At 43.4% G+C, this 24069-nt stretch overlaps 5 protein-coding genes across 7 annotated transcripts; 1 reads left to right on the forward strand and 4 right to left on the reverse strand.

Moving 5' to 3' along the window:
• On the reverse strand, window positions 340–4830 carry LOC8067454 (WPP domain-associated protein). 3 transcript variants are annotated; one of them, XM_021464764.1, is made up of 6 exons: window positions 4476–4830; window positions 3747–3821; window positions 1788–3511; window positions 1490–1616; window positions 1232–1333; window positions 352–778 (listed from the first exon to the last, which is right to left on the reverse strand). In XM_021464764.1, exons 3-6 carry the CDS (start codon window positions 3482–3484, stop codon window positions 728–730), a joined length of 1977 nt encoding a protein of 658 aa, XP_021320439.1. In that variant the 5' UTR covers window positions 3485–3511; window positions 3747–3821; window positions 4476–4830; the 3' UTR covers window positions 352–727. The 3 variants fall into 3 exon arrangements, with proteins under 3 accessions (XP_021320438.1, XP_021320439.1, XP_002444998.1); XM_021464763.1 differs by lacking the exon at window positions 3747–3821 and having other exon boundaries at window positions 340–778; window positions 4476–4829; XM_002444953.2 differs by lacking the exons at window positions 3747–3821; window positions 4476–4830 and adding an exon at window positions 4264–4469.
• Window positions 5873–9421, reverse strand: LOC8074076 (2-succinylbenzoate--CoA ligase, chloroplastic/peroxisomal). Its single transcript, XM_002444954.2, has 10 exons — window positions 8987–9421; window positions 8797–8869; window positions 8530–8704; window positions 8284–8376; window positions 7926–8023; window positions 7581–7774; window positions 7368–7495; window positions 6772–7142; window positions 6466–6674; window positions 5873–6341 (listed from the first exon to the last, which is right to left on the reverse strand). The coding sequence occupies exons 1-10, from the start codon at window positions 9190–9192 to the stop codon at window positions 6215–6217; spliced, it is 1674 nt and encodes a 557-aa protein (XP_002444999.1). The 5' UTR covers window positions 9193–9421; the 3' UTR covers window positions 5873–6214.
• LOC8074077 (60S acidic ribosomal protein P0) lies at window positions 11225–13773 on the reverse strand. The gene is made up of 4 exons (XM_002444955.2): window positions 13224–13773; window positions 12180–12278; window positions 11709–12101; window positions 11225–11545 (listed from the first exon to the last, which is right to left on the reverse strand). Exons 1-4 carry the CDS (start codon window positions 13548–13550, stop codon window positions 11405–11407), a joined length of 960 nt encoding a protein of 319 aa, XP_002445000.1. The 5' UTR covers window positions 13551–13773; the 3' UTR covers window positions 11225–11404.
• Window positions 17198–21053, forward strand: LOC8074078. Its single transcript, XM_002443767.2, is given in 9 exon segments — window positions 17198–17360; window positions 17491–17686; window positions 18261–18448; window positions 18551–18722; window positions 19272–19474; window positions 19780–19902; window positions 19976–20079; window positions 20672–20779; window positions 20781–21053. Coding segments are annotated over 9 exon segments (1200 nt in total). The 5' UTR covers window positions 17198–17281; the 3' UTR covers window positions 20808–21053.
• On the reverse strand, window positions 21150–23890 carry LOC8067790 (L10-interacting MYB domain-containing protein). The gene is made up of 4 exons (XM_002444956.2): window positions 23537–23890; window positions 22428–22541; window positions 22018–22326; window positions 21150–21867 (listed from the first exon to the last, which is right to left on the reverse strand). The coding sequence occupies exons 3-4, from the start codon at window positions 22324–22326 to the stop codon at window positions 21322–21324; spliced, it is 855 nt and encodes a 284-aa protein (XP_002445001.2). The 5' UTR covers window positions 22428–22541; window positions 23537–23890; the 3' UTR covers window positions 21150–21321.

Consider the following 24069-nt stretch of genomic DNA (forward strand, 5'->3'; position numbering starts at 1 on the left):
TTTGTTTGCTATATGTATGATTACATTGAGGTGATGATCTTGCACAAATTTGTTTTAAATCAAATTATATGAATCCTGGTAACTGAGGGTGTCCGTTCATCCAGTCAGGATAGTACCGATTCCGAATTGTCTGCATTGCGACCTACTAGCATTTCAATGCAAATTGATGGCACGTTTGACCACTGCCAAGACTGAAAACCTGAATTCAGTTTAACAGCATATAGGCCACAATTGTCAAGTTTCAAAAACTATTAATTGTCAATAGCAAGGATCAAAAGGATAGCAAATCCAGATCAAACGATCACAGCTGGCCAGAGTAATGTGTGGATTCATCTGCCATTGTGCCAGAAAAAAAAGAAGTTATTATCATCTCAAAAACTCGGCCTCTTTAACATCCTCTCGGCTACCCGTGTCAGTCCACAGTTCAACACAGTAGGTCACTGTTACAAGAGTAAACCTTTGCAACCCAGCATAGCAGGTGGCAAAGCCCATGGCATCAAAAGCCAAACATAAGAACTAATAGCTACGGTTGGGTCATTTACAAAGTGCTCAAAAGCTACTAAGACTACTACTGCCTGCAAAAGAGAGCAATCCAGTCTGCATTACCTAGTCCTTGAGTCGGAACCAAAAGCTTGCTGCCACCTAAAATTCTACAAACTTATCTCAAACCACTGGAAGCCTGCTGTCAAGCCTACAATTCTACAATGTCAAGCCGACCAAAAGCATTTTACTTTGTCATGCTAATATGTTTCTTAATCATGTTCAAGGTCTCCATAACCTGCAAAAAAAAGATTAGGGCAGTTAATAAAGAACAAAAAGATCATAACTCGTAAGGATACATGAAACAATGCAAATTGGGTGAGTGCAATTGCTAATGATTATGACATATAGTACCAATTCGCATAACATGGAACCCCTGGTTAGACTTAGACAAGACATGCGAATACCTAATATCTCATGTCACAGAACAAATTAATATTGGAGAAAAACCTAACATCAATCTTGTTAAAATTTGTGTTAGGTCACTTCACAAATTTCTTTTAGTGAAAGATCTAAAGAAAACAGGAACAACCTAGAATAATGAGGATAAGATTTATTATTAAATATAAACAACAAACAGGATGTTTTGCTAGACATCAAAGGGCAGTTTATGGCCAAGACTTTTTAGAGAAGAGGAGAGAAACAACAGAAAACAAAAGAATACTGCCCAAAGCGTAAAAACAAAACTTACGCCCGTGTAGTGTTGAAGGACAGGAGAATAGTGATCAAGTGCAGTATAGATTTTTGCAAGAAGATTTGTTAAGGCCTCAACCTCATCACCAAGCAAATCCACCTGGGAAACAAATAAAACTAATTAATGTGCTTTAATGCCTCAATCCTCGATCCTTTTAGGGTGATATCTAGGTTCTAATTTTTTTTCATGGTTTGCATGTTAAGCTCTGAAAAGTGAAGCTAAACACTGACTAGTTAAGTTTGACAAATAAATTACCTCAAGTTCAGCTTTCTGAAGATTAGAGCCTCTTGCCTCAGATATCTCTTTGTATCGCAATGCCTTCTTTCTTAAAAGATTGCCTTCTTTTGCAAGGTGTTTACATTGTTCTTTTAAGAAACAGAACCTGTGAAGGAAAAAACATACGGCCCTCTTTATTTACAAAACATTACATAGATAGGTACCAAGAACTATAGAACTAATATTAAAATTGAACAGTGATAAACAAAAGGCGGAATTATATAACCAGCTCATTTGCCTAGAATAAATAAGTTTAGAGTGAATAAAAAACAAGCACCTTGATTCAATGTGCTGGACTTTATTTGCAACAACAGCTTGTTGATCCATCATGAGAATTTCAAAATCTCTGATAGATTTAACAACATTTTCCATGAATTTTCTCATATAGTTGTCTTTAGAAACAGCCAATGTTAGCATCTTCTCCTTTTCTTCAATGACATTATGTAGAGCTTGATTCTGTTTTTCTAAGTCCTTTTTAGAGTCTGAAATGGTTCTAAGTCTACCATTCAGCTCAACCAAAGTAACATCATTGTGTTGAACATGCTGCCGCGCTTGCTCCAACCTGCCCATAATGACACCAAACTCCCTGTTCTTTTCAGATAGGTAGGAATCTTGCTTTGCCATTTTGTCTCTTAGCAAAACAAGTTCACGACACATTGACTCCACGCGAATCTGCATTGCTTCCAATCCAATCTGTGATATAAATTTCTCCTTTTCACTCACTACTTCAGTGAAAGAATCCACAATTAGTTTCAGTTTTTCAATATTTTGCTTATGTAGAGATTCCTCTTCAGCATGACTCTTTTTCTCCTCATACTTCGACAACAAAGAATCAATGTTTGACATTGCTCTAGCAACAGCCTCATTGTGAATTATTGAGCAAACTTCCTGCTTCATATCACCCTCGATCTCAAAACCATGCAATTCAACATTTATTTCACTAATGAACTCTTTTATGATAATCCTTTCTATCTCTTCTCTAAAGGTGGCTGCAATTCTGGCATCTTCAACGTCAGATTCAAGCCTTACAATATTCAGTTCATGATCTGCCTCTCTGGATGCAAAATGTGAAGAGTGAGTTGGAATAGAGCAATCGTCTTCTTCATTATTACTTGCACCACTTTCTAGTTGCTGGATTTCAGAATCTAATACATTGTTCTTATCTTGTTGACCAGGAATTGTGTTTGACTTGATACGAACAGGGTTTCTTTTATTCTCCAAGAGGAGCACATCCAACTTCGAGATGACTTCCTCCATTTTCTTCCTGGTTTGCTCAAGTTCTTTGTTATTCCGTAAATGAAAAGGGTTTGATCCATCCTTCTTTAGGATTTCACGCTTCAGCTTGAATATCTCTTCCGTCCTCTCGTGCAGAACTGAATCATGCTGCCTTTTCATCTCATTCATCGATTTATTGAAATGAGATATCAAAGCAGCCTTATCCATGTGGTCCAGAAGTTTTGGATCACCAAAAACTACTTCTTTGGACTCTCCCGGACCAATGGTCTTTGCTACACCATTTCTAGAGGGTTTTTCCTTGTCCTGCTGCTTGCTCGCATTTTCATCTTCAAAGTTATGCTGTGATCCCGAAAGCCCCCACTCAGAATTCAAGAGTGACTTGGAAATGGAGTCAAGCTGCTGGCGGAGACTATAAAATTCATCATGTCTCTTGTCCCGCCCCTCGGATAAACTCAAGCTGCCATTTCCTAGTTGCTGCAGCTTTTGGTTCAGTGATGCTATCTCCGCATCCTTGAGAGCAATTTGACTAGCAGCTTCTTGTTGCACATCACTTAGGATTCCCTTGATGATAGCTTTATTCACAACTCCAAAAACATGAAACTTGTCCTTTACTTCATCCACTTCAACCAAGAAAGATTCCATATCCTCAATGGCGGCGTCTTCATGGGATGAAGGCTCAGTCTGAACTGCAGCGCTCCCATTGGCATCATCGGGCGATACATTCAAGGTCTCTGCCATCTCAATCTGATTTTGGAGCGATCACCACTATAAGAGAATGGAAAGACACAAAAGGAATATTAAACTCAGGGATTATAATCAAACCAGCACGGTATTTCCCTCAGGACATCCATCTGAACATTTATTGCACAGCTGCAACCGCACATGTAGTATTAAATAAACCAGTGTTTGACGTGCAAGCAATCACATCACCCCAAGCTTGTGACAGCATAAGGGCACTCACAGTGCAGACTCTATCATAGAGTCTAAAGTTATTTATTACCTTGAACAATGTCGACTTGGAGTCTAAATAAGACTTGGAGTCTTATTTTTTCTACCTCTTTCTTCAATAAATATGCTGCCACATCAGCAAAATATTATAAATAATATGTAATTAAGTGTCTTGGACTCTGTGATAGAGTCTTGCATTGTGAGTGCCCTAATGGTCTCTGAGCAAAACCCTACCTCATGTCCTCAACAAGACAAAAAACTTACCAAATTAAATTGCCGGTATCAACTACCTCAAATGCTCGGATAATAATGAGTTAATGACATGGCAATCTAAAGAGACAGAACATCCATCCCAGTAATGGTAACACGATTGGGAGTAATGACATGGACGAAAATAATCCAAAAAATAAACGAGAGCAGAAACAAATCCAGCTCTAGCAAAACTAGCTGAATCAGGTAATGAACAAAACAAAACAGGCAACAAACAAGAGTGAATCGAACACTAACCAAACTACCAACCGTCTAGGTTAAGGAGCTCAAATGGAGGAGGCCGTATAAGCGAAGCTAACCTAAGCTCAAACCAAGAGGGGAGGGGCGAGACGAAACACAGGCCGGCGGGAAAACCAATCACCACCACCGCCACCTAGGACTGTGAGCTCCACCAGTGAATCCGTAGAGCAAGAAACGGCGACGGCGGCGAGGCAAGGAATCCCGCCCCGAAATACAACGGTGGAAAAGGGAGGAAAGAAAGAAGAAGCTGTGCTGATGAATGATGCACTACCTTTTCTTGCCTGCCGCCGTCAGCGCTGCCAGTGAGGGTGGTGCGGTGACACCCGCGACAGGGAAAGCAGCCTCCTTTCTCCCTCCTCCCACAGTCCTACTCCCTCCCAGTCCCCACCCTTTTTCACCGCCGCCGCCGTTGCGTGCTATCTCTTGAGGTTGACTGCGACTGCTGCTCAAGTGCCACCATGATGCTGCGGGGCAGGTGTCTCTCCTCGCAGCCCAGCCCAGACCATGGGTTTGGCAAACTCCCGTTTCACTCAGACGGCCCAATAAGAGAATACACTTCATGTTTTTTCTTCCCTCTCTGAATCGAAATAGAATACGCGTTTCAAGTTCAGGCCTTGTTTAGTTTCAAAAAAAATTACAAAATTTTTTATATTCTCCGTCACATCGAATCTTACGACACATATATGAAGCACTAAATATAGATAAAAGAAATAACTAATTACACAGTTTACTTGTAATTTGCGAGACGAATCTTTTGAGCCTAGTTAGTCTATAATTGGACAATATTTGTCAAATACAAACAAAAGTGCTACAGTGCCTATTTTGCAAAAAAAACTCAATAAGGCCTCAAAATTAAACGCCAGCAAACGCCACCCTGGCAAAGGGAGCTGCACCCTAATACACATGTAATTGGCTAACATTACTATCATACGATACGATACGATACGATACGATACGATATGATATGATAATGATATAGTTATGATATGATAAGATACAATATGATTTTTAACTTAATTATAAGCAATGTCAATCTATATGGTATGATATGATATGATATGATATGATATGATATGATATGATATGATATGATATGATATGATATGATATGATATGATATGATATGATATGATATGATATGATATGATATGATATGATATGATATGATATGATATAGTTATGATATGATAAGATACAATATGATTTTTAACTTAATTATAAGCAATGTCAACCTATGCAGGATGGTTGAATGCTTCCTTGCACACTATACATGTGAGGTTTGGTTGTCTCAATGCCTAGACTTGTGTCTAGGCCACCTAATCGAGCGTCTAATAGAGTCTAATGCATGTCTTGCCTTTGTGTCTAGACGGTCTTTGACTAGAGTTGACTGTCTAGACCGTCAAACCGTCTAGAGGCTAAACTAGTTGTTACTCAATGACTAGCGCGTAGACGTCATCTAGATGAGCTAGACTTATGTCTAGGTGAACACTATCAATGATTAAACTTCTTTTGTCAAGGTGAAGATTCATGGATGTCACAGGTCTCTAGGAATCAAATAAACCATTTTCATATTTATGATGAAACATTTAGGGGGTATTTTGTTCGAGTCGAGAATTATTCATTATTTTCTCACTTCTCATTTTCTTTTTGCTAGTGAAATAAAATGCATGAGGAATAGGGTGATTCACTAAAATTCATAGATGAATTCACTACCTCATCTAGGACAGAATGGTCCCTCAAACCTAACATCCCCTTAGAAACTTTCAAAATTTATTCACCATTCACCAGCAACCCAGAGGTGAAGCTATTTCAGTTTTTTTTAAAAAAAAAAACTCACATTTACGTCTTCTCTCACCGTCTTGCTCTTTTTTTAAAAAAAAAACGAACAGTCTTTGCCTCGCATCTTAAACTCCAACCAGGTAAAAGCTAAGCACCTTTTTTACAGGCCTCAAAAATTAGAGTCGAATTGAACCAAAATTTGGTTCAAAAATGGATCTTTGCCTAAAAATGCTACAAGTTGCTGGGTAGTTGAATTGCTGCTAAAATTTCCCTCTTCAGCTCCTCTCTTTTGATTTTCCCTGTCGTAGTCACTGGAAATGGCTGCCTCCACTGATAATAAGACCTTGGCACCTTAAATCTGTTAAAAAAATGATAACGGTGATGGTAGCTCCATTGATAAGAAATATTTGCTCTCAAATGGATGCGCATTCAGTTTCCAAATGCTAATATGTTCTCATCGGAAGAATATATGAGAAGATCACCTGCTCAGTTTTTTCATCCTGCAGTGGTCATGAAGGATCTGAGGAGACACTTCCTTGCCTTTGCCTTGGTGCTCAGTTCTTGCATGAACCCACTTCCAGCCATCCCTGATGCTAACACAAGCAATAACTTTCTCCCCGAGACGACTATCTGGTATACCGACTACCACAACTCTTGCTACTCCTGGGTGCTGAGATAGTACCAGTTCAACCTGAACAATTCCAGGTGTCGTATATTGTGTGAAATCGCATACCATTGTTAAAGGACTGAAGAATATGTAGAGTTTGGACTGCTTATGGAACAAGTACCTCTTCCGGGTAAACATTTTCACCTCCGGTTTTTATGCGGCCCTTTTGCCGCCCCATGAGCCATAGATTACCGGCTTTGTCAATCCATCCAGTGTCTCCAGTGTCAAGCCATCCGTTCCTGACACAATCTGATGAATCCACCTTGTTGTTTGCCCAGTACCCAGCCATGGTGTGGAAGCCTCTAGTTAAGATGTTCCCAGTTGGTGAAGAACTGGTGTTATTATCATCCATGCCGATTCGTATCTCAACATGTGGTGCCGGTTTGCCAACACAAACGCCTCCATAATGGCTGCCTGGTTGGTTATTGGGTTCTTGAAGCTTTGGTACGTTGAGAGCCATGAATGTCAGAGATGAACAGGCCTCAGTCATCCCTGTTCCAAATTATACGCTATTAAAATTCAGTATATGCATTTCAAAAGTGGCTAAATCACGATGCCAGAGGGAATCACTAGCATGGTTTTAGAGTATATTATAACTATACTGTTCAGCCAATATTTCCCTCTTCATAGAGATGTTAGTTTGTATACAATAAATTAATCGTCGTGATACATGATTCTGAAGAACCAGCAGTGCTAACTGGTAAGGAACACACATACCATAAGCTGAGAAAATGGCAGCACGAGGAAACAATTGTGAAGCTCCATTTAGGAGGTCAAGGGACAGCCCACCACCCCCATTCAGAATCTTGGTCACTGTCTTCCCACAATCTGATATCATCTCTTTTCTAATTGAAAACGGGACAGATGTTAGCCAGTTACCAACAGGTGTGCACTCCTAGAATTTCCGAAAACTGGAGCGCTATCTCATACCGAGCATAGGACAGCAGGTCAGCCATGATCGCGGGGACAGTGATGAAAGAAGTCACTCCTTGTTCCTGGATGGCGTCAAAGGCTGATTTGGCGTCGAATTTCGGTATCAGGACATGGCAACCTCCGGCCATCAGGATAGCCATGCATGAGGAGATCCCTCCGATATGGCACAGAGGCGCTGTATGCAGGTAAACCTGCAGACCAACAGAGGCGAAATATTGGAAGCCATACTCTTATGTTGGCGGTTTATCGAATCTGTCAACGATGTCTACATGGTAACACTGTTCTCGCAAGGGATCTGAATGATCAAAGGTATACAACAGTAATTGGATCCTGAAAGCATACATCATCCTCACCGTAGCCAACAATGGCAATTTTCGCAAGGGACTGAATGATCAAAGACGTATGGCTTATCGCTACACCCTTTGGCCGCCCAGTGGTTCCTGAATCAGAATATCATAAAGTAAATCAGCTAGTATTTTGTCCTATACATATAAACTTCTTTCCTTCCTTAATTGAGAGTCAAAGCTCCTGCCAGGTTTTCAACAAAAAAAAAACAGCTAGTATTTCGTACCCAATTAAGTTCCTCAATTCAAAATTTCTGTAATAGGCAGAGAATTTGCAGGATATATACTCCAGATAAGATAACTGGGTACTTCATGAGATGAATGTTGAGCTTATTTCAGGAGAGAGCCTGATTTACCAGATGTGAAGCATATTAGAGCAACATCCGCTGGAGCTGACACGGGTTCCATCGTCGCCGTAGCTCTCCTCATGATGTGGTCAGTGGATTCAACTGAACCAATATATCCAAGACAAAAATAACCATGTGTAAAAAATGCTAGTACTACTAGATGTGTGCACAATCTCTTGTAAGGTCCACACTGTTCCATCAATCCAAAAAAAAAAAGGGAAAGAGTTTTCTTGGTCCAGCATGGAAGAACCTTACAATCTGCAGCAGCATGGCCAATCCTGCAAGGATCGTCCAGGAGGAGGTACAGGCCAATGGATGGAAACCTGTCGCTCTCCATCAGTCGAAGAGCCCAAGAGCTGAAGACGCCGCCGTCAAAGACGAACGCCGATGGCTGCACGAGCTCCACCGCCTGCGCCGCCTCCTCGAAGCTCTGGATCACAAGGGAGACGAAACATTTACACTCCTCTGAATCACAAATTTACAAGACAATGAAACTAAAACTGGAGAAGTACAAGTACGTACCCAGCGGTAGTTGAGAGGGGCGATGATCGCTCCGGCGTAGGTGACGGCGAGGAACAGCTGGACGTACTCGACGCTGCATATATATATGGCAGGCACAGCAATGGCTCATGTTGCTCATGGCTCAGGGAAAGAAAGCAACAACAATTCTGCCACTCCGGCTCCCTGTATACGCGCGTGTGTATGTACGTACCTGTTGAGGGCGACGGCGGCGACGACGTGGCCCGGGCGCAGCCCGCGGTGGACGAGGCCGGCGGCGAGGCTCCGCACGCCGTCGACGAATTCCGCGCCGGAGAGCCGTCGGCCGGCAGCAGCGGCGACGGTGGCGTCGCCGCGGCAGGAGAGGATCCGTCCGAGGCATTGCGCAATGTGGCCCTGGCAGTGGCGTGGCGGTGGCATCGTCGCCGACCGGCCGGCGCCGTCGACGTCGACCGAGCGCAAGCGAAGCTCCGGTTATTACAGACTTTGCAAGTGCATAGCAGGTAGAGCAGGTTTGAAGCGCGCGGCAAAGGAGGGACGGAGGAGGAAGACAGCTCACGAGGGGGGAAGTTGCGGCCACAGATTTGCATTGCAGCTGATGACTGACGAGATACTCATGGATAGAGAGGCTGTGCTGACCGCTGACTGCTACCTAATGGATAGACGTGTTATCAGTATATTTTTAGTGAGAAAAAAGTGAGAGAAAGTCATTTGTTTAAGCAGGTGTTGACGGTCCTACTAACTACTTCTGTGTTAACTAGAGTTTGCCAGTGTGGGCTCGCAATTAAAAGCTTGTTTATTTGAGTTTATCTGTTAGTAATTCAGTAGTATTTTTCTCTCATAACAAATCGTAGCTGAAGTTAGATTTGAACTTTCTAGAAAATGGTAAGCAGCAGATTTCTTTGAAATTTCAGGTGCCTAGTTTAGAATTTCAGGCCATGTGCTTTCAGAAAGGACAAAAGAACTTGCGGTGGCATGAGCCGTGGCACGTAGAGAATTAATTAAAAAAGAAACAGTTTCTTGACACTTGGACGTTGGCAAAAACTAAACGGGAATGTTTACGTCCGCACGCGCAGGATCAGCCACATGCGTCGTGGCCATAAGGGCACTCACAATGCAGACTCTATCATAGAGTCTAAAGTTATTTATTACCTCGAACAATGTGGATTTGAAGTCTAAATAAGACTTGGAGTCTTATTTTTTTACCTCTTTCTTCAATAAATATGCTACCACATCAGCAAAATACCATAAATAATATGTAGTTAATTGTCTTAGACTCTGTGATAGAGTCTTGCATTGTGAGTGCCCTAAGATGCACTGCACGACACCCGCAGTCGTGCTTGGGCACCCGACCGCACCATCAGATGCACGACACTCACGCTTGTGTTCGGGCACCTGACTGCACCACCGCCCCCAACCCTTTCCTTACTCAACTCCAACGAGCCATCTTTTTCCTCTCCTTCTATTCTTCTCCAACTTTCATAGTAAGCAGCGATTAGTACTTTCATGGCTCAAGTTAGATTTTTGAACATTTAAAAAAAATGGTAAGCAGCAGATTGCTTTGAAATTTCAGGTGCCTCAAAGAAATTTCAGGTGCCTAGTTTAGAATTCCAGGGCATGTGCTTTCAGAAAGGACAAAAGAACTTGCGGTCCCGTGAGCCCGTGGTTCTTAGGCCCTCTTTAGTTCCTCACCAAAAAATTTTCATATATCACATCGAATTTTTAGACACATGTATGAAACATTAAATATAGATAAAAAAATAAACTAATTATACAGTTTGGTTGAAAACCGCGAGATGAATCTTTTAAGCCTAGTTAGTCCATAATTAGCTTTAAGTGCTACAGTAACCCACATGTACTAATGATAGATTAATTATGCTTAATAAATTTATCTTGCAGTTTCCATACGAGCTATGTAATTTATTTTTTATTAGTTTCTAAAAACCTCTCCCGACATCTTTTCGACACATCCGATAAAAATTTTTCATCTCCGATCTAAACAGGGCCTTACTCAACTTCACTGATCCATCTTCTTCCTCTCTATTCTTCTCCAACTCCGGCAACACCCAACTCCAGCGATCCATCATCCATCTTCTCCCTCTCCCTCTATTCTTCTCCAACTCCGACGCACTTCAAAGGGGCTCAGAGAGAGGCAGGCCAACCAAGCCGTGGCAGCAAGAGGGCGATGTTAGGGTTCTAAGGACATAAGAGGCGGGCTAAGCCAGGCCAAGGCAAGGGTACCCGTTGCCATGGTGGCTGGAGAGAAGAAGGAACAGCACGCCACAGGTGGAAGGAGGGGACGCGGAGAAGGCTGCTGACGGACCCAACTGCGCGTGCATACACGGGCTGAAGGAACACCAAAACTAATTCTAGTACGATAGGTAAACAGCAACAAGCAAATCTAAGAACATGCAAATACCCACAAAAATAACTCAAAACCGAGACGAGCAAATAACACAACAACAGGTACATGACATTAAGGAGATACCATTGTCGATTACACACTATAGGTGGACACCAACACAGTTTTGTCTACTAATAAAACACAATGCGCTAAGATAACTGGAAATAGTACTGTTGTCCATCATAAGAAAATGCCAAAACTTGCAGCAGATTGACGATAATAGCAGCTCTAGTCGTCGAACAGGCTGAAGCCCATTTCCTCGTCCGACTCCTCTTCAGGCTCTGGAGCCTTCTCTTCCTCCTTGGGAGCAGCTGCAGCACCAGAGTCCGCACCGGCGACAGGGGCAGCAACAGCAAACTTGCTCGGGTCCTGCAAACCAAACACAAAATTAGAACAGCTTTCACCAAACATGACCTAATGATACAGTACATATGGGCAAATAATCGTAGATCCATCATAATTCAACCAGATTCATACAAGGGCTTAAATTGCTCAAAATAATTGCCATAGCACAATTGAACGTATATATTACCTTTAGGTACTCCTTGATCTTGTCAGCATGTGGGTACGAGTAGTCCGTCTCCACAGCAACAGCAAGAACATTCTTGTACCCATTGATGAACATGTGGGGCACAGCAGCAAGGGTCGGGTATGAGATTGCCAGGGACAGAGAGGCAACCATGGAGACACCAGTGGCAAACTTCTCAATCAGGTCCTCCTCAGAAAGGTCAAGCACCTCAGGACTGAACACAGACCCATCCTCATAGACATTGGTGACCTGAAGACCGTATGAGAAGGGACGGATACCCAGCTTGGCAAGCAGGGCAGACTCGGATGAGCCCACCTTGTCACCCTTCTTGATCAGCTCCACAGGGGTGATAATTTCCACAGTACCCTTGTTAATCTTGGTGGGGATGTTAAGCACCTGAAACAAAGACAAGTGAGAAATTTGCTATTGTGTGGTAGCATTTAACTATGATAGAGGTATTGCTCCCAGCCTCACCTGGAAGAAAGAGGTCTGGGAGGGATCCAGCCCAGTGTTGCCAGGGGGCACAACAACATCAACTGGAGCAACCAGACCAACACGGGCAGGGGCCCCAACCTGTAGAAAAAAAACAAGAATTTGCATTACTATTCAATCTATGCCTTGACATTACTAAACAGCAAACAACATCAAAGAAGTGTTGCAACAAATATACTTCAACATAATGTCTAACACATATAGACAAGATATGGAACATGAAAAAACTGACTTGTTATGCCTCCATCAAAGATAGTCTGGCAAGTTCAACAAGCTAAACAGCAAACAACATCAAAGAAGTGTTGCAACACATATACTTCAACATAATGTCTAACACATAGACAAGATATGGAACATGAAAAAACTGACTTGTTATGCCTCCATCAAAGATAGTCTGGCAAATTCAACAAGCGATATCACAATACAATACAAACTTTTATAGCTAAGCTACCAACAGAATGTGAAATGATAATGTGAATACAGAATTTTCAAAACATCCTAGCATAAACAATTTGCAAGTATATTCAAAGAGTATAAGAGAATAGCATAACTGACTACCATCTACAGGTGCCCCAGACCTAAACACCTACTATCAGTAAACTAGGTGCTGTATCAAAATACAATCAGGTGAACTGACCCAAGTAACACACTGACAACTCGATATGAATTTAGATGTGACATCTCTCCACACCTACGGCACACATACGAGACAATTTGCATAAAAAATAAAGTTTGTGCTGTGCGCCATCGAATTACTACTCCGAGCAATTAACTTGCAGTGAAGAGCAGCAAATCAGAATTACTACTACGAGCAATTAACTTGCAGTGACGAGCAGCAAATCAGAATTACTACTACGAGCAATTAACTTGCAGTGACGAGTACCTCCGAGCAATTAACTTGCAGTGACGAGCAGTACATCTCGCAAGCTAAAAAACGTAGTACATCTCGCAAGCTATTCAAAAATAATGGCCGCATTGACAGGTAAAAGCAAACAGCAGGTGCCATAAAAAACTTAAGTTATTCACCTTGTACTTGGCGACCTCCTCACGCACTTCCTTGAGGTCTCCCTTGGTGAAGATGAGGCCGACGTTGCCGACGAGGAGGTCCATGAGCGGGTCAAAGGTGTGGTTGCCGGTCTTCTCGGCGTAGGCCTTGATGCAGCGCCTGATGAGCGTGTTCTTGCCCATGAGCACCACCGAGTCGCCCCTGAGGCCCCGGCGGATGTCCTGGAGCTGCTTGGAGCCGACGTTGTCGGCGAGGGCGATGAGCACCTTGGTGTACTCATCGAGCAGGCTGCAGAGCTTCTTGTCGTACGCGATCTTCTTCTCCGCCTTGGTCCGCTTGATCGCCATCGCCGCTGCAGAGGAACGCTAACCCTAACTAGAGGGAAACAGATCTGTGGCGGGGGAGGTGGTGGTGGTACAAGGAGGACCAAGCCTTCGTGAAGGGCAAGGCGGACGGCTTGCGGCGGCGGCGTCGCTTTAACCTAACTGATAAGCGGCGGCGGCCGTCGGTTTTATAGGGGTTGGAGGAGCAGGGGCGCTAGGGTTTCCTCCTTCCGTGGCGGCCAAGATGGGCCTGCCTGTTGTTGGGCTCTTGTGGTCGTAGATAGGCCGGACTTCTTTTGCATAAAAGCCCAGCCCAGGCGTAGTTAGTGATAGACAACATCTTAAAAAAAAAGTGTTAGTGATAGACAAGCTAAAATAAACAAATAGGGTATGTTTGGTTGCAGTCCACATGTGGCCAGGTTGGCTTGGACCAAAAAATGAGTGTTTAATTGGTTGAATAGGGCTTGGAGCATGGTCAACTTAGGCCAGCCGTACAGAGATAGTCTAGCCAGCTTTGAAAGCCCAAATCGGGCTTCCCACCTAAGCTAGGCTCTGGCCAGCCGTCTCCTGCCGTTCTCGTCACCGCCCCGCAGCGCTACCTTCTCGTGCACCAACATCGAGAGACCGACATCTAGAGCTGGATAGACTCGCAGTCGCAGCAGCTGCTGCAGCAGGCTCATCAGACGCCGCCACCACTAGCTGCTCGCTCGTCCGCCATCACCGCCACCGCCAGCTGCTCGCTTGTCCGCCATCAGACGGCCTCGGCTCGGACGCCGTCACCGCCAGCTGCTCGCTCGTCCGCCATCACCGCTGCTGCCGCAGAGACCGAGCGGCCAAGGGCCTGCAGGATCGCTCGCCACCCCTACAGGTGTAGGTGCAGCCCCATCCTCTCCGCGCGTGCATCCCGTGGTCAGGCAGAGACGACGAACGACTGCGGTTTTACGAAGCTCGAGGCAAGGCTGGTGTCATTGGGTGGACGCCATCCGCGCCTCTATGCGGCTAGAGCTCCCTGTTCCACGATGCAAGCATCGCGATGGTGGCTGCCCTACACCTGTTCGATAAATTGCTCCAATAGATATAAGTTGCCCATGTTCAGATGCGGTGATTCTATCCAAGCTAGTCATGGAACTAAACATGATCTACACAAGTCAGGCTCCACTAGTACAAGTAAACCAAAGACAACCACTTTGCATTAGTGGAACCAGGCTCGGATTGGCCTAGTTTGCTTTTGCTAGCCAAGCTAGGTGGAGAAGAGAACCAAACACACCTATAGTGACAGACGGATGCAGGCATGAGTCAACTTAGGCCTCACTCAAAAAAAAAGTGAACATAGGCGAAAATCTGGCTAGGCAAAGTTGTTGCGGACCATAAAAAACTTGTTAATTACAATCCACAAACGCTTCAATGTGCTCTTAAGAAAGAGAATAATCAAGCAATTGTGTAAGAGCCTTATCTACAATGAAAAAAAAGCTAAACTTGCGTGCTAATCTACTTATCGATTCTTAAAACCATCACTTTTCAAACTACAAAATCTTTGGGCGCTGGTTTGTTTGAGCAGTGATGCCTATGTCTCACCCTGGGCACTTTTTACCCGCAAACCGCAAACTGAACCGAACCGAAATTGCGGTTTATTTGGTTTTCGGGTGCGGGTTCGGTTATGGTTTTTGTGGTATTCGGTGTTCGGCCTCGGCTTCGGTTTTATACTGAAACCGAACTGAATAACCGATTAAACCGCACACCAGGAAACTCCCTTCGTCGCTCTTCCTTCATCGCGTCGCGGCCCACTAGGCCACCACGGCCCACTCGCGGTCACGCCCGCGCCCCTCACGCGGTCACGCCGCCCACTCGCGTCTCGCGGTCGCGCGGACTCGCTTGGCGACTCGCCCAGACGCGGAGACGCCCACTTGTGACTCGCCCAGTCGCCCGATTTAGATTCACCGGCAACCCTAGGGCGACCAGCCGACCACAGGCAGAGCGCAGAGGGGCGGCGGCGGCCCTAGCAGAGCTTGGCGGCGCCCTAGACGGCCCCCGACGCTCCCATACGGCCCCCGTACAGAGCTCGGCGGCGCCCCCCCGGAAGGCTCGAGCAGAAGAGCGCCGCAGGGCCTGTCCCCTGTGGACGGCCGGCGGCCAACCAGAGCAGGTCGCGGCAAGGAGCAGGGCAAAAGGCGGTTGGCAACACCCTCCTGAAGTTCTCCGACAAGACAACGGCGGCTACGACGGAGCAGTCTTCCTATGTAAGTTTAGAAAATTAGATCGAGCTTCAATCCTTCATTTCTGATTTCTTCTTCCCTCTTCTCCTTGTTGTTCTTAAGTCAACGTCCTGATGGCACTATGTTCGGTTATTGCGGTTAAAAACCGAAAACCGAATTTACAAACCGAATCGAAATTCTGCGGTCTTCATTTTTCTGGATAACCGATTAGTGCTTATTTGCTGGAAACTGAAATAATTTTAACCGAACCGAACCGAATTTGCGGTTATAACCGAACGCCCAAGCTGACCATGTCATGGGCCTGTCCAAATGTACACGGTGGCAAAGAAATACAGAACCGCTGCGCCCCCTTGATCAAGCGTCAGTTTTGAACCTAGCCTTAGCACCTTAAAAAAAACTAAGCTCCCATAGCTATGGCCGACGCTTCATAATTAACCATGAGAGTACACCGTGCATGACTTTGTCGTCCACTCTTCACCGTAGCCATGATTGAATTTTGTTGGCACTCCTTTCATCTACCACCCCACCATGATAAGATAATCATTTCTTGTATAAGGCATTGTTTCTCTAGTGATAATATATAAGAATCCACCTTTTTTTCCATTAAAAAACTTTTTATCTTCCCTCGGTTGTATAAGGCATTGTTGGTCTCATCTCTAAAACAAGAGGATTGGAGCTCTCAAATCCTATTGGTTTTAAAGATAAAATGAATGAAGTTACACCTCTCTAGATAATATTGGCTTCACAATGGCTATCGCTTTTTCTTTCTTGCTTGTCTTTTTGTGTCATGACCGTAAGGACTTTATATCTACGGGGATCATCGGAGGCAATCCTCTTCCATGTTGCAACACACACTCCAAAAGATGCTTCAACTTTTCATCAGATGGAGGTATCGTATCTTCTGCAAGAAGCTTTGCCACGCTACGAGGCTACTACTCATGGTGATATGGACTTGAGGAGTAGATGCAGAGGTTGAGGCAGTAGTCCACAATAGCGCGTTGGGGAAGCCCTGACCGGGGCCACAACATTCTAAGCTACCAAACCAAACACTAGTAAGTTGTCCTCATCCAACGAGATCTTACACTGCTAGAATCGATGCTGCAAGTTATGCTCTTCGCTTGTAGCTGCATCGTGTCGAGGGCTTGTATTGAAGGCTTAAGGAAGATGTGCAACTAGTAGAGATGACCGACTATGAAATGAGATGCCAATAGAAAGATAGGGAAGGTGAACAAAAACATATAATGATAAATATTTTAGATGGACTATTGGACGGTAAAACCACTAAAGGCTCCTTTGGATTCGACCATTCCACTAGTGGATTGGAGGGGATATGGAGCCCTAATAATTATATAAGAAATAGTACTAATAAAATGATATAATTTCAATAGGGAATATTATTGTAGTCGGTTGATATTTTTTGCTTGCTCTAATAGAAAGGACTAAAGCTAACCCCACGTCCCCATCTCGCCCCACCCCCCGAGACTCCCCACCCCCCGGCCCGCGCGGAAACCCAAGCTTGCGCGGAATCCAAGGTGAGAATCCATGGGCGGCGGCGGCGGCGAACTCACTCCCACCAGCACCCCTTCCTCACCGTCGAGCTCGTCGGAGCCCCTTCATCCTGGTGATTGTCTTGCCGTACCCGTACCTCACTGTTGATCTCCAAGTTCCCAATTGGAATGATCACTCTGTTGAATTGGATTTGACCTTGATCACTCTGTTGAATTGGATTTGACCTGGCTGTGCGGGTGTAGAGTTCGCCGAGTACGTGGCCGTCTCGCCGATCTCCGACGACGACGAATCATGCTGCGTTTGCGACGACGACGAGGTGGACGCCATCCGTTGCCGCCAACTGCGTGAGGCGAAAGAGCACTTCAACCGCCAACTGCGTGAGGCGAAAGAGTTCCACTTCAACCGCCAACTGCGTGAGGTGAAAGAGCTCATCAGGAGGTAATCTGATTGTTATTGTTGTTTTTTTTCTTGATATACATACGGATTACAAGACTATGTGAAGGACTAGTGGAGAAGATCATTTTATTTTTTTATTAATGAAATTGTGTCGCGTGCACGAAAAGGTACCATGGATTTGGGGGGAAAAGCAACCCTTCTTGTGTGTGACACTTCATCCTGCTTTTTAGACTGAAAATTTCCAGAGTTACTACTTGTACGGTCTGATACCATAGACATACCTAAATTCTCGTGGAGTGCATGTTAATTCTCTGATATGTTTTATTTTGCTGTTTTTTCATGACAGGAATGAGACGGTGCCCTTAGGGTCTCAAAATATGTGAATAGTCATGTAAATACGATAGCATGTGCTTCTAAGCTCTGCATTTTCTCTTCTTTATACGCTATGCTCTGTACTTACAAAACTTTAAATGGTGACTATACTTCTTGAATGAACCAACCAAACATAAGTACTGAAATAAAAGGGTGCTATCTTGCACTATAAATCCCTGGGGAAGTTAACTCTGTTATGTTCTTATTTAGTAGACGCTTCATTAGAAAGTCAACCTTTGAGCAGGTATAAGCCTGGTGACTGGGTTGAAGGAGTTGGCGGCGCAAAGGCTGGACATTTTCTCTTGCCTGAGATCACCACATTGCTGCTGGTGGGCCCTAGAGGTTCTGGCAAGAGCACACTTGTAAACCGAATTACAAGGGTCTTTGACAAGGATGATGATCCTTTTGCACCAGATCGAGCACAGGTGTCATGTAAGTTTTATCCCTTTTTTTTTGGGGGGGGGGGGGCGTATTTCATGGTGACATACAACTGAATTTGATTTCAAGTAATTAAACCTAAATTGATTTTGTTAGGCAATTCAACATCAAATCGTACAATCTTTCTTCATGAGTATCCAATTCCAAGGAATTCAAGTGCCATATGTATTTATGATACATGTGGCTGGTCAAACGACCCAAAGAAAAATTTCAAAATGCTGCATCAATGGATGACAAAAGGAATAAGCCATGGGGAGACAATAATGTGGTAAGGGGTGACTTGCTAACTCTTTGTTTTCTGTCGTGAAACTAGAAAAAAAAATGTATACTGCATGACTCTGTACAAACTGTTCATTATTTTCTGAGAAAGCAATTCTCAAATTTCTAGTAATCAACCTTTTGACATTCAGCATGTTCAAATATAATCTCAACTATCACCAGCTGGATTTGTTGAATCTCGTTTGTCCACGGATATGATAGAATTCCGGCATTAATAGGATAGCTGTCCTGAATTACTTATCTACCTTCTGTATGCTTTATAAGCATGCGAGGCCTCAGTGAGGATCACCATGAAAGTTGTCTCATCCTGTTTCACAGGACATAGTATTTCTAGCCAGGATCTGGATATGTTTTGAATTTTATGACAATCGCAGTCAATCATTGCATGGCATTCAGAGTATTGTTATACTTTAATGTCATTTCCTGTTTCAATTTCACAAACTTCCTTTATTATTCTTAAGCTAAGGAAGTAACATTTGAAGATTTACAACTCAATATATAACTTAAAGTCATTAAATTTCTGAATATTTTTAAACAGGGATAATGATGAAGGCAATAAGACAGGGGGCATCAAACCATTGGGGAGGCAATACAGTTTTCTTCGTTACATAACCAGGAAGGTCAATTTCGTGATATTTGTTGTTGACGGTGTCGCTGTCCTTGAGTCAATTGATAGCAACAATAAAGGATACACTGAGATACTCCATCAAACTTTTATGTATCCATTCTTATCGATTGGAGGTAGGGATTGCTAAGATGCACACAAACCTTATATATCCATTTTATCATTATCATAGGAAATTTCCTGAATACAGATTTGTGTTCACATATACTGCTTTATTATATGAATGAAATAAATGTTTCGATCGTATGATATTATCCTCTATTCAGATCTCACCTGCTATAGAATAGAGGCTCGTGTACAGGTTGTTGATTAAATTGTTAGCTTCAATCATCACCTTGTTCATGAATGATGTTTGTTCTCTATTGATAACTTCATACTTGCTATCGTGGACATCATGGGATTATAACAAATTTTATTGCAGATGACAAACCTGTTGTTGTTGTCACACATGGTGATAGACTATCGATACAGCAGTGTGCTCATGTTCAAAATGAGTTAACAGAGCTACTAAACATTCCTGCCCAGCAAATTTATGCTATACCAGGTATGGCATCAGTACTTTTATCATGATGTACTATGAAACATTTTGCATGTAGTATCTGATATATTCTACACAGGATCTGATGATTTCCAAACTGATATGGCTGTATTGGATATGTTACATTACTGTGTCCGACGTGCAGAGCAGAACCTCCCTGTTAAATTGAATTACCATTTAGAGGTTTCATTTTCTTCCCTCTGTTCCTCTTAGCATGGATTATATTATCTTCTGTTCATACAGTATGTCAGTATAGAAAATTAACATTTTTAAGTATGTTGAATAGACTAGACCCTTTTTTCAATAGAATACCACCCAGAGTCCTAGACGTCTTAGATTCTGGATGACATCTAAACTCTAGTCAAGGCTGTCATGTTAGCGTCAGTTCTAGACAGAATGGATGCAAAATTAGACCATCGATAATGGTTAATCAAGATTAATCTCTAGTCATGGCATCTGTTTTCTGCAACTGATATTGTATTTACAGGTGTTGTCGATTCTCTCTTAATGTAAACAAAAAGGAGTTTCCTGACAATGTCAAATAAAGATTTTCTTAGCAGTAAAAAAAAGATTATTGCTTATTTTCACCTCGATATGCTATTCATTTGATCTCTCCCTAGCTAGATAGAAAAAAATGTACAACAGTAAGTTGCCTGTTGTTACTGTCATAATAGTTGCTTCTCACTTTTTCCCCTATAAGGGATATGTATCACTTGATTTGGTGATACTTGGAAGATGTACCTACTCTAAAGCTCATGTTCTCATGTTTTGACAGGTGCTTGGGCGTGAAACTCTCAATAAAATGGCAGAGCAATTGATGGGCTTAGATGCAGTCATTGAAGTCGCCATTATTTTCCTCTGCATCGTAATCCTTCTGCTTCGATTTTTCAGATAAATTGGTGCCGGCATAGCTATGTTGTGCACTTGGATTGTAAATAAGATAACAATTACGGTTAGTAGTCTTCCTTAGCTACAAGAGGACTCAAGGTAGTTGAGCAAATAAATCGTTTGGATGGCGTGCCACCCATGATTGTTTGTGGTTATGCTAGACATCGAGTACAATATTACTTTTACGTGTGCATTGTATATATCGACAGAACGCACTGTGATGGAGCTTTGTATATATTTATAATATAAATAAAATAGTTTCTCACGAACTGCCGGAGGAAGACTTCTGTCTATGTCAAGCAGATCTGCGTAACCTTTGTGCTGTTTACGCTGAAATCACCCAACAGACTTGCATATTTGAAGTAGTTGTAACCAGGGACATCAACATATAATTAATTAATTAAACTAGCAAGGTTCAGCATAACATAATTTGCTGTACAGATATAATGCTACCTTATGTCCCTATGTCACCATGGGTACATTCCACTCACACAAGCCTAGCACAAGCAACTGAAAACTATGCAAGCAAGGACCATATCACATCTTAATATTATCCCAGGTCCATCTGAGCCATGCAATTCGGTTCTTTGGAGTGGTAATGCACCTAAAAGCCGCACGTCGGAGTGGTGACCTAAATAGCTCAGTAGCTATAAAAAACAATTCAGATCCTTGAGACACACCATCCTTTTCTACAAGTTGCAGCAATTCTATCAACTCCTCTTGCTCACGCCAGATGGCATTGCTTTCATTCCTACTTTCAAGCATGCTCTCAGATATGAGTTCACCATAGTACCCTGTATTCTTATACCTCTTGGTTGGGCGGCTGTCAACCATATGCTCCTGGCTTGACCATGGGGACACATGGCCAACCCTATAACGTCCTAAATTCTCCTCCGGACAACCGATATTGTCCTCTGACACTCGTGCACGGTTATCTTCACCTCCCCCACTTGGTGTCCTATCACCAGTGCCACCGAAGCACGACTTTGTACTGTCTTTGCCGTCCATGGAGCCAAAAAGAATGGTGAGCGCATCCTCGTGTGCAAGCGCCTTGCCACGAAAGTCTTCTTCTGCACTATTCTCCTACAAGCCAGTAACGGTGAATACATAAGATAGAGGACGATTCAACATAAACTTTTCTGCAATTGATAACAATTAAATGTCCAACTACAGGAGCACATTTAAACTCAACGAAAACAAGAATTGACATTAAAAAGAACAAACTGTAGTTACCGTTATGTGATTGTCACATGCGTCAGCATCTTGTGTAATGGTGCTTGAATTCTTGTCCCACCCGCCTCTAGTCTTGTCGTTTTGTTGCCTCCATAAATTGTACATCCTTTTCAGGCTGTTAAATTTGTTCTGCAGCTGTTTGGTATCATAAACCCTGCGTGTGTGTTCTTTGAAATTGCGATACAGATTGTGCCACCCTATCTTGGTTAACCCCTTACTGTTATAGTTTTCCTTTTCCTTCTCAGCAATGCAAAGGTCCAGGAACATTCTTGTAGTGTGGTCATCCCAATGAGCACGGCCTCGATCCATCTGTGTGTAACTTTGCATTATATGTCTTTCTACTTACAAGATTTATAGGTCACACATCCATTACCAACAGCAAGATACAGGGTAAAGTAACCAACACTTGCCTTGATGGGGTTGTGCCTTGCTGGAATTGTATGGAAATCGTAGCCACAAACTTCAGGTGGAGAGCATGATCACGTCGAGGAGTAAGCCGGAGTTGTCACCTTTCAGTGGCATATCTGAAAATTCAGTAGTCAGTCAGAATTATCAGGATATATTGGTTTATTGTCTGAGTTTTTAACTGATATTTTGGTATTGTATAAAGTGCAAACTTTGTCAACTTCACTGATTTCGTAGCAAGAAACCTTTATGCTTGAACTATTACAGGAACGATAAAGAAATCTCAGATGTAGATCAGAAACTCTAATGAAATGTCCAACACAGGACTGGAACAGGCAAGCAACAAGTTGAAGTTGCCAAGGACTGGAAGCAAATCGACGTACTGCACACAGTACTAATTACCCTCTGGCAAAGAAAATAAACATGGCCAAAAAAGGAACCAATATGCAAAAGATGCCAAACACAACTATATTTACATGATACAACTAAGTCATGCACAAACACAAATTCCCAATCAGTAGATGCCTGCACGATTCCATAGTTGCACTAGGACTGGAACTGCACTTACATTTGAATTGGCCTAAAAACAAACTCTAGGAGTGAAAAAAAACTGTTGTAAAAAATGTTCTGCAGAGGTGTCATTTAGTTTGAAAGCAAGCTGCAATACATGGATCCAAAACTTATCTGGCAACCACTATCTTCTAGAGCTGAATGCAGCTTATAGAAATTAACAGAAGCTGTTTTTTTAGGTACCAACCAAAATGTAGAAGTAAAATTAGTACACGCAGCAACATGAATACATATGTTTAAGGGAGCTATTTGCAGCTATTGCTTGGATTAGGTCAACAACATAGGCATGTCCATTGCTGCTAAGTTGCATAAAAAAAGAGAGTGAAACATCCACTCGTAATATGGAGGATGTTTCCATGTTAACATTAACAGATATATAGTTTCTATATTGCTCAAAAAAATCTAAAGCTACAAAGGAAGAATTGTCATGTCCACTAATGGCTTTAGTACGTTCTTAAGTAGAGTTAAGCGTGGGTCTCATGGGATTGAGTTGACGGGGAACGCATGTACGCAACAAAGCTGCGTCCGGATAGAGGATGCTCACCTTGGCGGGACGGCTCGATCTCCACAGAGGAGTCAGTAGTGTGCGGGGCTGCGGTGCGTGCGGCTTGCCGTCGCCGCGAGGAACGCCCGCTAGCGGTGGGTAACGCCGGAACGGGTGACAGAATCCGCGCAAAGTCGCCGACGCCGCCCAGGAATGCGCCCCGACGTCGATGGTGGACGGATGACGGAGGCGTCGCCGACTCGATTCAGCGCCTCCTAGCGCCGGTGACCTGGCCCGAGGGCGGAGACGCGGGCAGCGACTGGGGCACCAAACCCTAGAGCAGGCGAGTCCTCTCGAGACTCGAATCCGCCGGAATCGAAGGACGGAGAAGACGGGGAAGGGAAGGTCTGTGCAGCCGATAGGCTGACTGTGCAGCCGCAGCCCAAACAGTTTGGGCTGCAGCCGATGGGCTGTGCTGTGCAGCTGCAGCCCAAACAGCCGCAATAAGCAGAAGCGAACAGTCAATACTATATCATATTTGAATTCAAAAAAACGGCAGGCAGTCTCGTTCGATTTTTCGCCAAATTTGATTT

Source organism: Sorghum bicolor, chromosome 7, assembly GCF_000003195.3.
Source record: "Sorghum bicolor cultivar BTx623 chromosome 7, Sorghum_bicolor_NCBIv3, whole genome shotgun sequence".
In the NCBI taxonomy this organism is placed as follows: domain Eukaryota; kingdom Viridiplantae; phylum Streptophyta; class Magnoliopsida; order Poales; family Poaceae; genus Sorghum; species Sorghum bicolor.

What these genes read in the sequence shown, in the direction of transcription:
- LOC8067454 (XM_021464763.1), bottom strand. Translation starts at nt 3,484, where the DNA reads ATGGCAGAGACCTTGAATGTATCGCCCGATGATGCCAATGGGAGCGCT. An exon ending in GTCCAGCACATTGAATCAAG is followed by an intron (nt 1,617 to 1,787) that starts GTGCTTGTTTTT and finishes TTTCCTTCACAG; the next exon opens with GTTCTGTTTCTTAAAAGAAC. An exon ending in TCCTTCAACACTACACGGGC is followed by an intron (nt 779 to 1,231) that starts GTAAGTTTTGTT and finishes TTTTTTTTGCAG; the next exon opens with GTTATGGAGACCTTGAACAT.
- LOC8074077 (XM_002444955.2), bottom strand. Translation starts at nt 13,550, where the DNA reads ATGGCGATCAAGCGGACCAAGGCGGAGAAGAAGATCGCGTACGACAAG. An exon ending in CCCAGACCTCTTTCTTCCAG is followed by an intron (nt 12,102 to 12,179) that starts GTGAGGCTGGGA and finishes TCTTTGTTTCAG; the next exon opens with GTGCTTAACATCCCCACCAA. An exon ending in AGATCAAGGAGTACCTAAAG is followed by an intron (nt 11,546 to 11,708) that starts GTAATATATACG and finishes TTTGGTTTGCAG; the next exon opens with GACCCGAGCAAGTTTGCTGT.
- LOC8067790 (XM_002444956.2), bottom strand. Translation starts at nt 22,326, where the DNA reads ATGGATCGAGGCCGTGCTCATTGGGATGACCACACTACAAGAATGTTC. An exon ending in CATGTGACAATCACATAACG is followed by an intron (nt 21,868 to 22,017) that starts GTAACTACAGTT and finishes ACTGGCTTGTAG; the next exon opens with GAGAATAGTGCAGAAGAAGA.
- LOC8074076 (XM_002444954.2), bottom strand. Translation starts at nt 9,192, where the DNA reads ATGCCACCGCCACGCCACTGCCAGGGCCACATTGCGCAATGCCTCGGA. An exon ending in CCCCTCTCAACTACCGCTGG is followed by an intron (nt 8,705 to 8,796) that starts GTACGTACTTGT and finishes CTTGTGATCCAG; the next exon opens with AGCTTCGAGGAGGCGGCGCA. An exon ending in TGCCATTTTCTCAGCTTATG is followed by an intron (nt 7,143 to 7,367) that starts GTATGTGTGTTC and finishes AATTTGGAACAG; the next exon opens with GGATGACTGAGGCCTGTTCA.